We start from the raw sequence: 15,761 nt of genomic DNA on the forward strand, positions 1-15,761 counted from the left end.
TAGAAAAATCTGCGTTTTCAAAAATACCCGGGTACGTGTGGACGTAGCCTTGTTTTGCATAGAAATATACTGAACAACATACAAAGCATAATATATAAAATGACATTTACCTGAGTTTTTTCTTTGAAAGAAGCCTCTAATGTCCATTCTTATATTTCAGTACATAACTGAAACCGATTTAGTCGGGGAGGGTAAGAACTGAAAATATGAAATAAACACACGTAATTTGTTCTGCTTTTCATTTCGCCATTTGTTGATTCACTCGAAGAGCGAGTAACGTAATATGGGTCAAGTGATCAGTTTGATATCAATCTTTGGTGATTCACCGTCATATTTACATTACCTGGTACGGTACCTGGTCGAACTTCAGTTCTCCTCTGTCTGCCTGGCTGCGTTTCTCCAACAGCGCACTCGCAGGTAGCAGCGGCCCCGCCCCCTCGCTCAGTCGCTTAGTGCCTGAGCTCGGATCATACCAATATCAGGGGGGATTCACGCACAGTCGTAAATTCCCACAGTGTGCACTATGTGCTTCGAATATTGTGTGTAGTTTTTTGCTTTATACAGTTGTCAGCCAGGCATCTAACTATGAAAAAATTACACTCCAAAAGACCCCGGGCTTCTGACAAAAAGACCCGGGCTTAAGCCCAGTAAGCCACCCCCACGCTCCACCCCTGCTGACCACTGGACCAGGTAACATGCTTTCTTGAAATGCATTGGACTGGGGCTGTGAGATGGCAGAGACTCTTCAGCTACCGATCAACACCAAGCTGTTGAATGTTAGACGGGCAAAACACCATGGAGATATTTATTGTGCAGATTTAGTTGTTTGTATAAAAGTCCACAGTGAAATGCCAGTTTTTCCACCTTGTTGTTGTGAAGGATGAGAGGTTATTGCTGATTACTTTTGCACTGCAAACAGTCTCAATGAGCATTTCAATGCTTTTCAAGTTGTGTGTAAAAGAGACGGACCTCATGTAATTCATGCCAAAGAGCTTTTCTGTTGTAAAGCATTTGATTTACAGGTGTCACACAGTCATGGTGATTCCAGAGTTTATACTGTACCAAACTGTTTCCTCTGAACAATAAAGGTGGCTGCTGAAACAAAAATATATTTTCTGGTTTGTTTTATGTACCTTTAAAACCTTGCAGTGAATGATTGTAATACAGTTACATAGTGAGTGAAATAAAGTTAATTTTTCTTCTATTTATATTCAGAGTAAAATTCTGTTCTATTTAGAATGAAATTAGAGTGTTGTTTTTATTTTATACTAAACTGAGTAAATTATCATCATGTAGAGTAAAACATTTGCACTAAACAGAGTATATTTAACTGTGAAAGTATGACTCTGCCATAAGAGTCGATTTTACTCCATTTAGACTGGGACCAAATACTCTTAGAGTACAATTGTATTCAGTTTGAGTGAAATTTACTCAGTGAACTTTACTGTGTGGGCAGCATCAGAGTGTGGAAATGTTTTGTGTGTCTGCCCTATGCTGTCATCTTCAACAACATCCTAATGATGAAGCCTTAAATACTAATGTGTGAGAATGCTTTCGCAGCAATAATAGTGCAACAGAAATATTTCCGTCCTCTCTTTAGTAAAAATGTTCAGACCAAACAAAAACATAGAATATCATTATACCAGTACTCAAGAGTGCAACAACCTCCTCTGCAAACGAAATCATTCATACGATGACGATTGTGTTGTACGCTTTCCTCCCTGCCTTCGTTTATGGAGCTGAGCAGAAGTAGATAAACAGTTTGCTTCCCCTGTGTCATCAATCATTCATTTCAAGGGTTAAAAGCACAAAGTCAATGACAGGAGAAATTCTCTCTCCATTATTGGCTCAGAGGTGCATAGTGAATGCTTAAGCAATGAAGCCAAGCATAAAGATGATTACTGCACTACCACAGGCCCCTGTATGGCCACATTGTTCTAATTACAAATTCTTCTTCTCTTAGCAGCCGAGAGATTAACTGACGATGACTGTCAGACTGTGTGCAGACTGGATTTCTTCCACTCGCTCTGCCATTGCTCAGTGTTATAATGACACATAGTCTGAAAAGATTATTTGTGCTGACAAAAGGCCTCCATTGACACTCCTTTATTCCTTATATCTCTTTCAGGGAATCACAGAGACAAATGTAACACCTTCAGTATTGAAAACACATAAGTCTTGTTTTAAGAGGCTTGTGCCTCAGACAAAGGCCGAGGCTTTTATTTATTACCTCAATCTTTGTTTGGTTAGCTATGTCTTCAGCAAAATAATAGTTTTATAGATTGGCACTGATACATGTTTTAATCAGTGATAAAGTGATGAAAAGCTGCAGAGGGAACATGGAGGCCTGCTCGGCTCTAGTGCTGGTCGCTGCACTTTTCCTAACTATACAATTCAATTCCCTCTGCAACTCGTGTATTGTATGAAAACAGTACAATGTGTCGTGGTTTGGGTTTTTTGCACTGTAAAAGCAGACTAAACTTTTCAGTTTGCTGACTTTACAAACCAAGTCTGCACTGCAAAGTTTTTTATTTATCTGGTTAAATATTATAGTGCAAGTTAACTAACAGACATATTCATGTATTAGTTGCAGCGCCACAGCAAAATCATGAATCTTAAATGGATTTAGAGTTTGTGCACAACTCAATATGTAGAATAGACACCACAAACAAACACAATGTGAATAGCTGAAGCTTTGAATACTCAGAACAGAAGAACGACAACAGCGACAACAATGATGGGGAGACGCACTTTAACTCTTCGCTGGTTGTGCTTTCAGTATTATTATATCTGTGTGCTGTCACCAAGGGGCTCTGTCAGAAACACGTCTGTGGTCAAGTCTTACACTGCTGCTGGTCCTTCAGTGCGACACAGAGATAAAGTTTTACTGCACAATGGTTATGACACAAAAATATGTTTTTTTTTATATATTGTTACGTTCCCCTGGGGGGGTCTAGGCGGTGAGGGGGAAGTAACAGAAGTGACTGGGTCAGAAAAAGGAGTCAGGGAGGCAAAACAGTTAAATAAAACAGTTTTATTGAAGTTATTCAACTAAAAGAGACGGACAAGCCGTTATTACCATAAAAGAAACACAAACAAAACTCAGGCGTTGGTCAAATAAAGTCAAAAGGAAAGCGCAGCTCACTAGCTGGAAACACCGCAAACACTCAGCTCACTAGCTGTACCCACACACAAATGGCACTCTGGCCCAGAGCTCACCCTGCTCTGGGCTTAAATACCCTTAATTTCTGATGGGAGTCAGCTGCGCCGGAGGGAAAGGTGGCATCTCAGGCAGGAGGTAGTGGGACACGCCCACACAGGCACCCTCAGGACAGAGAGAGAGGGAGAGAGACAGAGAGGCCCTGCTAGGGCCGTAACAATATTTATCAACCTCATGGTCAACTCCACTACTACCCACTTTATGTTCAAACCCACATTTTAATAAATCAGTGTTCAACTTACAGGAAGTGTCAGTAAAAGGTAAATGGAGTGGTTCTTTTCGCTTTTCTTCTCTACCTGAATCCTCAAAGTGTTTCATATAACTTGTGTGATTCAGAGAGGTGGCAGAGGGAGACATGCACACTGTGGAGTTATACTGTGGGCTTCTTTGTGTAAACTGTATTGTGTTATAAATCCCCTCTGAAATATGCATTCATGCATTACTGCAATACTGAAACACATAAGTGTATATAGCTGTAGGGGAGTGTGTAGCCAAGCCAGTGCTATGTATGCAACAACCACTGACCACAGTGCTGAACACAGGAATAAAAATACAGTAGAATACAATAAAAATGAAATAAATAAAAAAAATTCTAAATAAATTGAATCAAAGTTCTAACAAAAATCACCAAAGCCAGACAGAAGAGGAGGGTCTTAAGAGAAAGCAGCAGTGTGGAGGCCTCTGTGTAACGGCACCATGACGAACCTGGATCTCGTTCAGGAGCCGCCGGTCAGCTGATCTGAAGCTCAGGTGTCACAGCTCAAAGGGATCAGGTTGGCAAAGCTGTTCTAAAGTTATCCACTGAGCATTAAACTGGACCAGTATGCTTCCTTTTCTGTGTAGCAGGTCACAGCTGTGTGGCTAACACCAATACAGAGTAGTCCACCCGAGTAATGATAAAGGCATGGATTACTATTTTAGAATGATCTGACAACATGTTTGTTGTCTCACTTCAAAGAAGCTGTGTGTTACCATCGCACGGATCTTTCACATCGCTGTCCTTCCTGGAATCCACTGACATTAAATGGTGACAGGCTTTAAACTGTGTACAGGAGAGCACCCACCAGTGACACCACAATCACCTCTTTCTTGTTTTAATTCAAATTCAGGAACTTTGGAGCCATTCGTGCTTTGAGTTCCTTAACTCAGTTAAAGTCTGTATGGAGTCAGCATCCTGCTGTTTGGCACATAAACCAGTGAGAAACACCTCATGTAACGTTGCATCAGAGCACACAGCCGTGATGGTCTGAGGAAATGAAACATCTGTGAATCAGGAGGACGTTTTGTGTTTCAAAGTAAACATGACCCTGGCTGAGTCAACATTTACTCGTACACGAGGACTGATTCTGCTTTCTTAGCCGGATGAAGAGTCCTGATTTTAAGCTTAATCTTTGATACAGAAATCACTTTTTGTCTGCATGAAGCCTTTTCTGCACTTTAGTTAACTCAGAGTGATCTCCAGGCTCTGCACCTTTCAGAATTACTGCCACTATTGTCTTGTGTGGAAACATCAATCTTTTCTTTAATAGTGTCTCATTCATTCACATGCCATCAACACAAAATGAAGCCGTAATTACTGGCCTTAATTGATGTGGCTTTACCACCTAAGATGATACTTCAGAGCTTTCTTCCCTTTCACTGTATAGGGCCCACTGCTGTTGTTTGCACTATATTTCTGCAGCTATTGATCACTATTATGGTAAATCCAATGGCCACAATGGAACTCTGTCAGCAAAATGCAGGTTAATTATCTCAGGGTCAACCACTTTGGAGTCTTTACAAAGAATTAGCTATTCTCTTTACACCTAACAATAAATGCAAATAGAAATTATTATCAGAGCCCTTTTATTTTTGCTAATAAGGGGGCAGGTTGCTTTTTGTCTGGAGTATATTTGTGAAGTTTTCATTTATCTGTTATTCTGTTGTTGTTTTTCTCTCATGTTAATGTTTTTTCTTGTAATTCATGCCTGTTACATACAACACTGTTTCCCCCCAAAAGTTGTAACATTGTGTAAAACAGACAAAAATGAAAAAGGAGCATCAAGTAATCTAAAACCTGTTTTCCTGATCAAACATCTCACAAATAAATATAAATAAATAAATATGTATATTATGACAATATTACTAACATTTCCCAATCGATGTGTCTTTAGTGTTGTTAAAGGGGTGTTGTTGACCAGGAGGGCCTAACTGGCACTGTGGGATTTGAAACTGTAATGGCTTATTGTGTTAACAGTGGTTTTCTTGGTGACAGTGGGCCAAGCAGTTATGACTTCATTACCATTTTTTCTTGTGTAGAGTAAATTTATTTTACTTCCAGTGAATAATGGCACTAGCTGTCATTTTCTCCCCATGTTGTTGAGATGCTTGTAGCCAGTTCCAGTCTTGGTGATTTTACATGATGGTTAGTTTGAAGATTACACAAATTCAGGGTAACTTCAGGTGTAATTAACTGTGAATGCTCACTTAGTAACTGTTCATTTTTAAGTTGTTACAGATGAAAATTCTATGTATTCTATGTAATATACTGATTTAAAATCTTGCTTTAGGGGGTACCCATTTAAAGCTTTGTCTGATTAGATGTTGTTAGGCATGGTGTTTTTCTGCAGGCTAATCTGTGTACTTTATGTAATGACAAACCTTTAAATAACGACTTATTTTCAATTCAATTCGATTCAATTTTATTTACACAGCACCAAATCACAACAAGTTGCCTCAAGGTGCTTTATATTGTACAGTAGACCCTACAATAATACATGCAGAGAAAACCCAACAATCATATGACCCCCTGTGAGCAGCACTTTGGCGACAGTGGGAAGGAAAAACTCCCTTTTAACAGGAAGAAACCTCCAGCAGAACCAGGCTCAGGGAGGGGCGGGGCCATCTGCTGTGATTGGTTGGGGTGAGAGAAGGAAGACAGGATAAAAGACATGCTGTGGAAGAGAGACAGAGGTTAATAACAGATATGATTCAATGCAGAGAGGTCTGTTAACACATAGTGAGTGAGAAAGGTGACTGGAAAGGAAAAACTCAATGCATCATGGGAATCCCCCGGCAGCCTATGTCTATTGCAGCATAACTAAGGGAGGATTCAGGGTCACCTGGTCCAGCCCTAACTATATGCTTTAGCAAAAAGGAAAGTTTGAAGCCTAATCTTGGAAGTAGAGATAGTGTCTGTCTCATGGAAGCCAATGAAGGGAAGCCAAAACAGGAGAAATCTGCTCTCTCTTTCTAGTCCCTGTCAGGACTCTGGCTGCAGCATTTTGGATCAGCTGAAGGCTTTTCAGTGAGTTTTTTGGACTTCCTGATAATAATGAATTACAGTAGTCCAGCCTGGAAGTAATAAATGCATGAACTAGTTTTTCAGCGTCACTCTGAGACAGGATATTTCTAACTTTAGAGATGTTGCGCAAATGGAAGAAAGCAGTCTTACATATTTGTTTAATATGTGCATTGAAGGACATGTCCTGGTCAAAAATGACTCCAAGGTTCCTCACAGCGTTACTGGAGGCCAAGGTAATGCCATCCAGAGTAAGAATCTGCTTAGATACCATATTTCTAAGCTTTTCAGGGCCGAGTACAATAACCTCAGTTTGATCTGAATTAAGAAGCAGAAAGTTAGCGGCCATCCAGGTCTTTATGTCTTTAAGACATTCCTGCAGTTTAACTCATTGGTGTGTGTTATCTGGCTTCATGGACAGATAGAGCTGGGTGTCATCTGCATAGCAGTGTAAATGTATGCTATGTCTTCTAATGATACTGCCTAAGGGAAGCATGTATAATGTAAACAGAATTGGTCCTAGCACTGAACCCTGTGGAACTCCATAATTAACCTCAGTGTGTGAAGAGGACTCTCCATTTACATGCACAAACTGGAGTCTATTAGATAGATATGATACAAACCACTGCAGCACAGTACCTGTAATACCTACAGCATGTTCTAATCGCTCTAATAGGATATTATGGTCGACAGTATCGAACGCTGCACTGAGGTCTAGCAGGACAAGCACAGAGATGAGTCCACTGTCAGAGGCCATAAGAAGATCATTTGTAACCTTCACTAAAGCTGTTTCTGTGCTGTGATGAGCTCTGAAACCTGACTGAAACTCTTCAAATAAGCCTCTGCAGATGATCTGTTAGCTGTTTGACAACTACTCTTTCAAGGATGTTTGATATAAAGGAAGGTTGGAGATTGGCCTATAATTAGCTAAGACTGCTGGGTCTAGAGATGCTTTTTGAGTAAAGGTTTAACTGCAGCCAGCTTGAAGGCCTGTGGTACATAGCTGAATAAGATTACACTTGTTTCATAGTGTAATCTTAACATGCTTTATCTTTACCTTTCTGCTGAAGCTGTTTGGGTGCCTGGGTCGTTGACCCAGATTTTTCTGTTTTGCATTATTATTGAACTTTGATTTTGATATTACTTATCATTTCTAGTCTTTTGGCTTCTTTGTTAGTTTTCTGGTTTCTGTCTGTTCTTCGGTTGTTCTGTCTCCCGTCTGCTGTATCCCCTTGTCAAGTCCGAGTCTTTGTGTTATGTTTCCTGTTTTACTTTGAAGTCCGTGTCTCAGGTTATTGTATCGGGTTTTGCTTCCCTTGTCTCGTTAGCCCTGATTTGCCCCAGCCTTGTTTCCCTCCTGTTTCCTATTCCCTCTTTGCTCCCTCTGTGTATTTAAGCCCTGTGTTTTCCTTTGTCTGTGTGTGATTGCCGTCATCGATGGTGTGTGGTCTGTCTGTCTGCTACTTCAGTTTATTAGTATTTTCAGTCTAGTTGTTTTATGTTCAGCAATAAAGTTATTTTGCCTGTGTGAGTCTGCACTTTGGATCCTCCTTACCACACTCCTGCCTGCACACAGCCTACACATGACAGAAGCAGATTCTATTTATCATATTTACTCATTGTGTCTTTATGGATTTAATAGCTTTACTGTAAGCAGTGCAGCTGCAGAAAGAAACACCTAAGCTAATAGCTTAACAGTCTGTGTGGGCAAAGGTAGCTTAGCTGCTGCCCAGCAGATTGTCCTGAGCCAACCGCATCCGGTTGATGGTGGGGAGTGTGTGGTACAGCATCACTTCCTGTTTCTGTTACAACACACAGGGGTGTTTTTGGTTACCTTACCTGTGTATTCGATTTTATAAATACCGTCTTATTTCTATGGACGAGGATTAGAGCCACTGGAAAGAGAAAAAAATGGGAACATCCTATTCTCCGAATTTTGAGATTAAAGTCAGAATTCTGAAAAAAAAAATTCTGATGCTTCGCCTCCTCCATCACAGCTGTAAAACTCAGTCTTACTCGTTATCATCGTCCACCTGGGCCTTACACAGAGTTTCTGTCTGATTTTTCATCTGATTTAGTGCTCAGCTCAGATAAAATAATTATCTTATCTTAAAAACTTCATATCACACCAACAAAGAGTTTGCTGCCACACTGCAGGCTTACTTATTGATTCTAGGATATTTAAAAGTAGGAGGGAGGCAGAGCCTTCAGCTTTCAGACCCTTTTGGTGGAACCAGCTCCCAGTTTGGGTTCGGGAGGAAGACGCCCTCTCTATTTTTAAGCTTAATCTTAAAATTTTCCACTTCAATAAAAGTGGAATAGGGTTGGATCAGGTTATCCTGATAGGCCTCGTCTGCTGGGGGATTCCCATAATGAGTGTTTCTTCTCCGCTTGCCTCTTTTTACTATTTGAGTTTATACATCTCTTTGAATTTAATCATTGTTCACCTGTGGCTGTCTTCCAAAGCATGTCTTTATCCTGTCTTTGTCCCGTCAGGAACGTCTTTCAGGATTAAGAACTCCATCTGCTAATAAGAGACTGCTCATTTCTTTGTAGGTGGTTAAAATGATGAACTCAGCAGGGGATCAAACACTCATACTGTTCCCATGTATGCATGACTAAAACAATGTGCACATATCAGGCTTAGAAAAACGTTCTTTTATGTTATATTTCATGTTCCTGTCAGACATTTTCCTGGGTTGGGATAAATAAGAAGGTACAGACACGTATTGATGGAAGGAACCTCAGTTAATGGAATTGATTGTGAAAATAGTGTTTGCTTTCTGCAGGAACTCCGGTGAATCGGATTCCTATCATGGCCAAGCAGGTGTTGGACCTCTACATGCTCTACAAGCTTGTTACAGAAAAAGGCGGCTTAGTGGAAGTCATCAATAAGAAAATATGGCGGGAGATCACCAAAGGCCTTAACCTCCCTACCTCTATTACCAGTGCAGCTTTCACTCTCCGAACACAGTGAGTACAAGAACAGCTCACCGGTCATCTGGGAACTCTGGATGACCAACTCATTATTTTTTATTTTTGCTTATTTTAACGAGTGAAATTTAGATTTATTATGTATTTTTTATTTTCCTTAACTGCAAAGAAAGAGCTGGGTGTCACAGCATAAAAACATAAAAGGACTATTTGGTCATAAATGTGATATACACTGTTGTATGTTCATTTCAAAATTATTTTTATCTACTTAATCACCTCTTTTCCTCTATAAAACTTTGTCTTTGAAGTCAAAATCTAGTCAATATGACGTCTTTCTTCAAATATGTTAAATTCAGAGATTATTTTAGATGAGTGGATCCTTAATGTCCCACTCCTCACACACACACACACACACACACACACACACACACACACAGCTGTGTGTGTGTCTATTTTAGCACTCTGCATCACTGTAAAAATAAAAGGACATCAGGTCCTTGAGCTTCTCTCAGATGTGATGAGAGGTAAGCCGAGGGGACTTCATTCAGTCCCACCTTTCTCAGCAATTGAAAAAAATGTGACATTAAAACAAAAACAAATAAACAAAATAGTCACAAAAATCAGGAAATCATTAGCATCTGTTTCGCAGGTATATGAAGTACCTCTACCCGTATGAGTGTGAAAAGCGGGGACTGAGCTCCCCTGGCGAGCTTCAGGCAGCTATTGACAGCAACCGCCGCGAAGGCCGAAGGCAGAGTTATGGCTCAGCCATCTTGAACTGCTCTCTTGTGGGAAGCCAAAGCCTTCTGTCCTCACCAAAGATACAGATGTCCCACCTACCTATTCCTACTCACAACAGTGGCCAGATCTCCCAGGTTCCTGTGATCAAGAAAGGTAAGAGACAACAGCAAGGTGTAAGGTGGTGACTAGATTTTACCGTCATTTTATTTCCTGCTTTCTGCTGCATTGTTTACTCAACATGAGTTGTAGCTCACGGACCTGATGTCCCTGTTTTTTCATTTGCTCTTTTCCTAATTTGTTATGCTAGGATGTTTATCTCTCTCATATGCATCTGTCTGCATCACAGTCATAGACCTGGTGTTGTTGCTTGACACAACCCCCACCCAGCACACACACACAAAAACACAAAATAAAAATCCCCCTGTGAGTATTAAAATATATGTTTATTGAGAGGGATCAGCTCAAAGTGTTGCCATGAAGGAGAACTCTTGTCCTTTCATTCAGCTCCAAGAAAGCATGCTGCATGCTTTGCTCCAGTTGATGCCAACACAACCACAGACAGTTACTGTGAGTCCACTGGGTTTTGTCATAAATCACGCCAACACTTCGACTACCTTCTGAAACAGCGTCAGCAATCATCAGTGACGTCTCTAGCTCTTAAAGCAAACCTTCATACTTCATAACTTCTTACTGGATTTCGCGACACATGCTCTGAAACCTCCACACAGCGCGTCTCTAGCTCTTTCTGTTTGCCTCTGATGGAAACGTGTCTCGTGTTTCGCCTGCGCTGATTCCTGGATTCCCTGGTGTGTGGTGAACCAGCGTGATGTGTGAATATATTCACTGTAAATAAACTGAACTTTGCGTTTATTTACAGTGTTTTTCTGCTTTCCAACTTCCCTCTGTCACTGATATTTCAGATTTCATCTGTAAGTCAAATCCTTTTGCTTGTCAGCGAGACCCCACTCCTCTGCTTCCCCTCATATCTGCTGTCATCTACTCTTCACTTACCACTGAACTGTTCCTGCCGTCTTCAAAGTTGCTGTCATCACCCCAATGCTGAAAAAAACAGGCTTAGATCCCAATAATTTTGATAATTTACCATATCTATCAAAAATTCTCTAAAAGATAGTTGCCACACAACTCCACTCATACTTAACTAACAATAATTTATATGAACAGTTCCAGTCTGGTTTTCGCCCCTTTCACAGCACTGAAACAGCGCTAATACAAATACCCAATGATCTTCTCGTGGCAGCTGACTCTGGTTTACTCTCCATTCTTATTCTTCTCGATCTAAGTGCTGCTTTTCATTCTATCTCTCACTCAATTCTCCTCAGTAGGCTCGCCTCCATCGGTCTCTCCCATATCTAGCCAGGTTTAAATCACTCAGTTTATTCGACTTAAATCCTTCACTTCTCAGCCCTTTCCTCTGGTCGCAGACGTGCAGGGATCTGTCCTGGGGCCTCTTCTTTTCATTATCTAGCTTCTTCCGCTTGGACACATTTTTCGTAAGTACAGTATTCAGTTTCACTGCTATGCTGATGACACCCAGCGTTATCTGTCCACTAAATCTGATTCTGCTCCCCCCCGTCCTCCCTCACTCCTGTGTAGCTGAACTAAATTCATGGTTCTCTTCTAATTTTCTCAAACTCAATAGTAACAAATCTGAGCTCCTCCTGGTCGGCACTAAACAAACACGACCCACAACTAATAGCTTTTCTATTACAATCAATAACTCCAAGAATTTCTCCATGTGTGAAAAGTCTGGGTGTCATCCTCGATAGTACTCTATCTCTTAACTCACACATCAGTAACGTCTCTCGGTCTGCATATTTCCAACTCCGTAACATTATTCGTCTCCGTCCTTTTCTCTCCCCACATGCCGCTGCCATTCTTCTTCATAGCCTGGTCACTTCCCGGGTCGATTACTGCAACTTCTTCCTGGTCTTAGTCAAAAATCTATCCATCAGCTTCAACGTGTCCAGAACTGCTGCTCGTATCATCACCAGGACTCCTTCTGTGCACCACATCACCACATCGTTGGGATTCAGGGAGGGGGAGTGTGTGTCTGTGTCAGTCTGCAGCCTCCCACTTCTGCCACCCATCCATCGTGTATGTAGGGAACGTCCCTCCAGGACAATCGGGCTCTCCCGAACACTCCTCGTTAAGAAGAGAGCGTCAAAATGCACTGAGGGACCAGTTGATCTCTTTAGAGAACAAGAGTCCTTTAGAGTTTTTCTACAAAGTTTAAACGACGAATTAAAGAATGAGTTAGCTGTTAAGGAGTTAGCTGCCTCGCTGGATTGTTTTATTGCAATGTGCATTAGAGAAGATGGCTACATCTGTGATCAAAGAAGAAACAGAAACGCTCTCACTCTCTCCTTCAGCAGAAATACTGTGGAAATGGCCGGAGGCAGAGAGAGGGATCCGATGACAAAGGGGGAGCAACCAATGCAGCTTGGTGGCGTTTGCCTCCCTCTGAGCACAGAAGCAGGTTAATGTAGCCAGAAAGGCAGACTTTTCCCTATCGTGGCTCATGATACGTTCAAAACTCTCATTGCACACTTGCTCCCACACACTCCGAGCATTAACTGACTCCATGGTAGAACGACGCTCTGGCTCTGAAGCTCTTCAAGTAACACTCGATGGACTTCCTGATGTAACTCATAAGATCCGCCTCTCTCTGCGTCTCTTATATTTGTTTGAAGAACTACTTACTCCACTGGTTCTGGGTCACCCCTACCGTTTCCTGATCCTCCATCCTCATCTCCGGACCCATCTGTTCTTCCCATTTAACACAGTCTGGCTGAAGTACTTTGAAAGGGTTTGGCACTATCTCTCCCCCTCATAGAACATATGACTCCTCCTTCCCAGTGCTTCACTTTCCACCAGACAGCTGTATAGCTTGTCTAAACCTGAATGGGGGGTGGGCGATGAAAAATACTCATTAGCTGCAGGCATCATCTTCCTCTACCCTAGGTTCTTGTTTTTTAGTTGTCAAGAAGAAAGACAAAGCCCTGCAGCCCTGTATTGACTTCCTCAGGATGAACAAAATAACTGTTATAAAAATATACACTGCCTCTACTGGCATTTGCTTCCAAGCTGTTACAGGGGGCCACCATTTTCATCAAACTAGAACTTTGCAATGCCTATCATCTGGTGTGGATTAGGGAGGCGGACGAATGGAAGACAGCCTTAACATCCACGTGGGCCACTTTGAGCATCTGGTAATGCTAACACTGTTTCATGGTGAACAATGACCTCCAGAATTTCATTAACCATTTAGGTTTTGTCTATGCAGACAAAATCCTGATCTTCTCCTGGTCCCTCCAAGAGCACGACTCCCATATCCTGAGTGCCTCCTTAAAAACAAACTGGCTAAGTGAGAGAAGTACAAATTTCACATTGACACAGGTTCTTTCTTCTGGCACATTGTTGAGATGGAACACCTCAAACCTGAACCAGCTATGGTGCAAGTAGTGATCGACTGGCCAGTTCCAGTTAACAGAAAAAAGCTAGAAAAGTTGCATCTGTTTGGGTTTGTGAGCAGGCTTCCATGATATGGCTTAGTGTTTCATGCCCTGTGTAAAGCCTCTACCTACACCACTCACCCATAGTCCCTTATAGCTCTTGACCTTTGTCACTGGTCAACTCCTCTAGGTAAATAACACAGCAGTACTTACCACTATTGATCACTTCTCCACTTTGTTGCTCTGCCCAAGTTTCCCTCTGCATTAAAGATCATGCAACTCCTCCCCGACCATGTTTTCCGGCTTCCCTCTGGACATAGTGTCTGACTGCAGAATACTTCTGCATTCGCTTCACAAGTCTGATGAGAGTTCTGCACTGCACTCAATGCCAAGGTCAGTCTGTTCTCTGGCTTTATCCTCAGACGAACAGCTAAGCAGCAAATCAGGTATTGGAGGCCGTCCTGTGCTGCATTGCTTCTTCTAATCAGTCCACTTAGAGCTCCCAGCTGGCCTGAATAGAATATGCCCATACCACGCCTTCTTCATCAACCGGACTATGTCCTTTAAGTCATCTCTCGGATACCAGCCTCCACTCTTTTGATCTGGTGAAGGTGAGCACTCAGTCCAACTGCATCTCCGCAGATGCCGCTGCCTCTTGAAAGCCACCTGTGCCACCAGGAACAAAATAAGCACCTAGCCGATCGCAGCAGAATCCCAGCAGCCATCTACTGTCCTGGTCCAAAGGTTTGGCTCTCCACTCATGGTTTTACCCGTCTTTTCAAAATACAAACAACTGCCCCCTAAATTTATTGGGCCTTTAGAGTTAGATTCCATGGTTAACCATGTGTCTGCCCATCTCAAATGACTCCACAACATAGAAATCCACAAAGTCTTTCATGATTCCCAATTAAAATGTGTTTTTTCCAGTCCGTTGTGCCCATCCTTCAGACCACCACCGCCAGCAGAGTCATTGATGGGCAACCTGCCTTCTGAGTTACATGGATTATGGATTTCAGACACCACGGGAGAGGCATCCATGGATGGAAGGGATACAGTCCTCAGTCCTGGCTTCCACAGGCCCCAGTTCTGGATAAAAACATGATTAGGAAGTGCCACTGCCGGCGGGGTGTGTACTGTCATGGTCCCTCAGTCCTCCCTGATTGATTTCTTTGGGTTTGTTTTCTATCTGTCTCTCTGGCTCAGCTTTCTCTCTGTGTGCATGGGTGAGATCTGACACACCTGGGGCAGTCACCCTCCTGATCCCAATGATCTTATTAGCAGCAACTGCTTAAAGTAGTGGCTGGCTGCCGTTCTTTGCTGTATGTTGAAGTACACAGTTAAGCTGTGGCTCTTTCTCCTCCATGTGCTTGTCCTACGCAGATTCCTGGATTCCCTTCCCTGGTGTCGTGAGCCAAATGGATGTCCCTTCCTCCCTGGACCCCTGGAGCACGATTCCCCTTTTGGATAGTGTTGTTGTGTAAATATATGCACTGTAAATGAACGCACTGAATTTTCACCTTCTGAGTCATGCACTTGAGTCCAACCTGCTCTTTTGGGCTGCAACTCCATATTTACAATAGCTTTACAATATTATATATTAATATTATTACTATAGTGGGCAGTGGGCCTTTTTAACTATAGTCACTGCGGTTCACAACATGTCACCATACACATGGAGCCTTGGGGGGGCAGGTTCATTACCCAGGGGTTGGTGGGTGGGGCTGCTGCAGTATTCAGCCATTCACTGCTATGTGCATCTTAGACATTGGTACTGTTGGAGGTCGAGATGTCCTGGATCTTTGTCTGTGTGCCTCTGGCTCCGTGGGTGGGGGGTTATTGTTGCTTCCAACACTCTCTCACGCCACAAGAAGATTGTTGATTTGTGTATCTGTGCATTTTCATCGTTTTCTTTTCCAGGTACTGTGTTTTTTTTTCTTTCTTTGTTTTGTTCTTACAGGTGCAGCAGTCGGTGATACATCGTGTTTTTCTATTTGTCTCAATCCTTTTATTTTATTTCTCCCGTTTTGTTCTGCCTGTCAGTTTTATACTGTAATAACCAGTGTTGGGTAAGTTACTTTAAAATAGTAACTGAGTTACATTACTAGTTACTTCT

At 42.1% G+C, this 15,761-nt stretch overlaps 1 protein-coding gene across 1 annotated transcript in view; it reads left to right on the forward strand.

Moving 5' to 3' along the window:
• The window catches only part of arid3c (AT rich interactive domain 3C (BRIGHT-like)), an 81,965-nt gene that overhangs the window by 59,845 nt on the left and 6,359 nt on the right, over positions 1-15,761 (forward strand). The window contains exons 4-5 of the mRNA XM_005733666.1: positions 9,290-9,473; positions 10,084-10,328. Coding sequence (XP_005733723.1) covers positions 9,290-9,473; positions 10,084-10,328 — 429 coding nt within the window. The remainder of the gene's footprint in view (positions 1-9,289; positions 9,474-10,083; positions 10,329-15,761) is intronic.

Source organism: Pundamilia nyererei, unplaced genomic scaffold (assembly GCF_000239375.1).
Source record: "Pundamilia nyererei isolate P.nyererei 1_Seehausen unplaced genomic scaffold, PunNye1.0 scaffold00053, whole genome shotgun sequence".
Lineage (NCBI taxonomy): Eukaryota > Metazoa > Chordata > Actinopteri > Cichliformes > Cichlidae > Pundamilia > Pundamilia nyererei.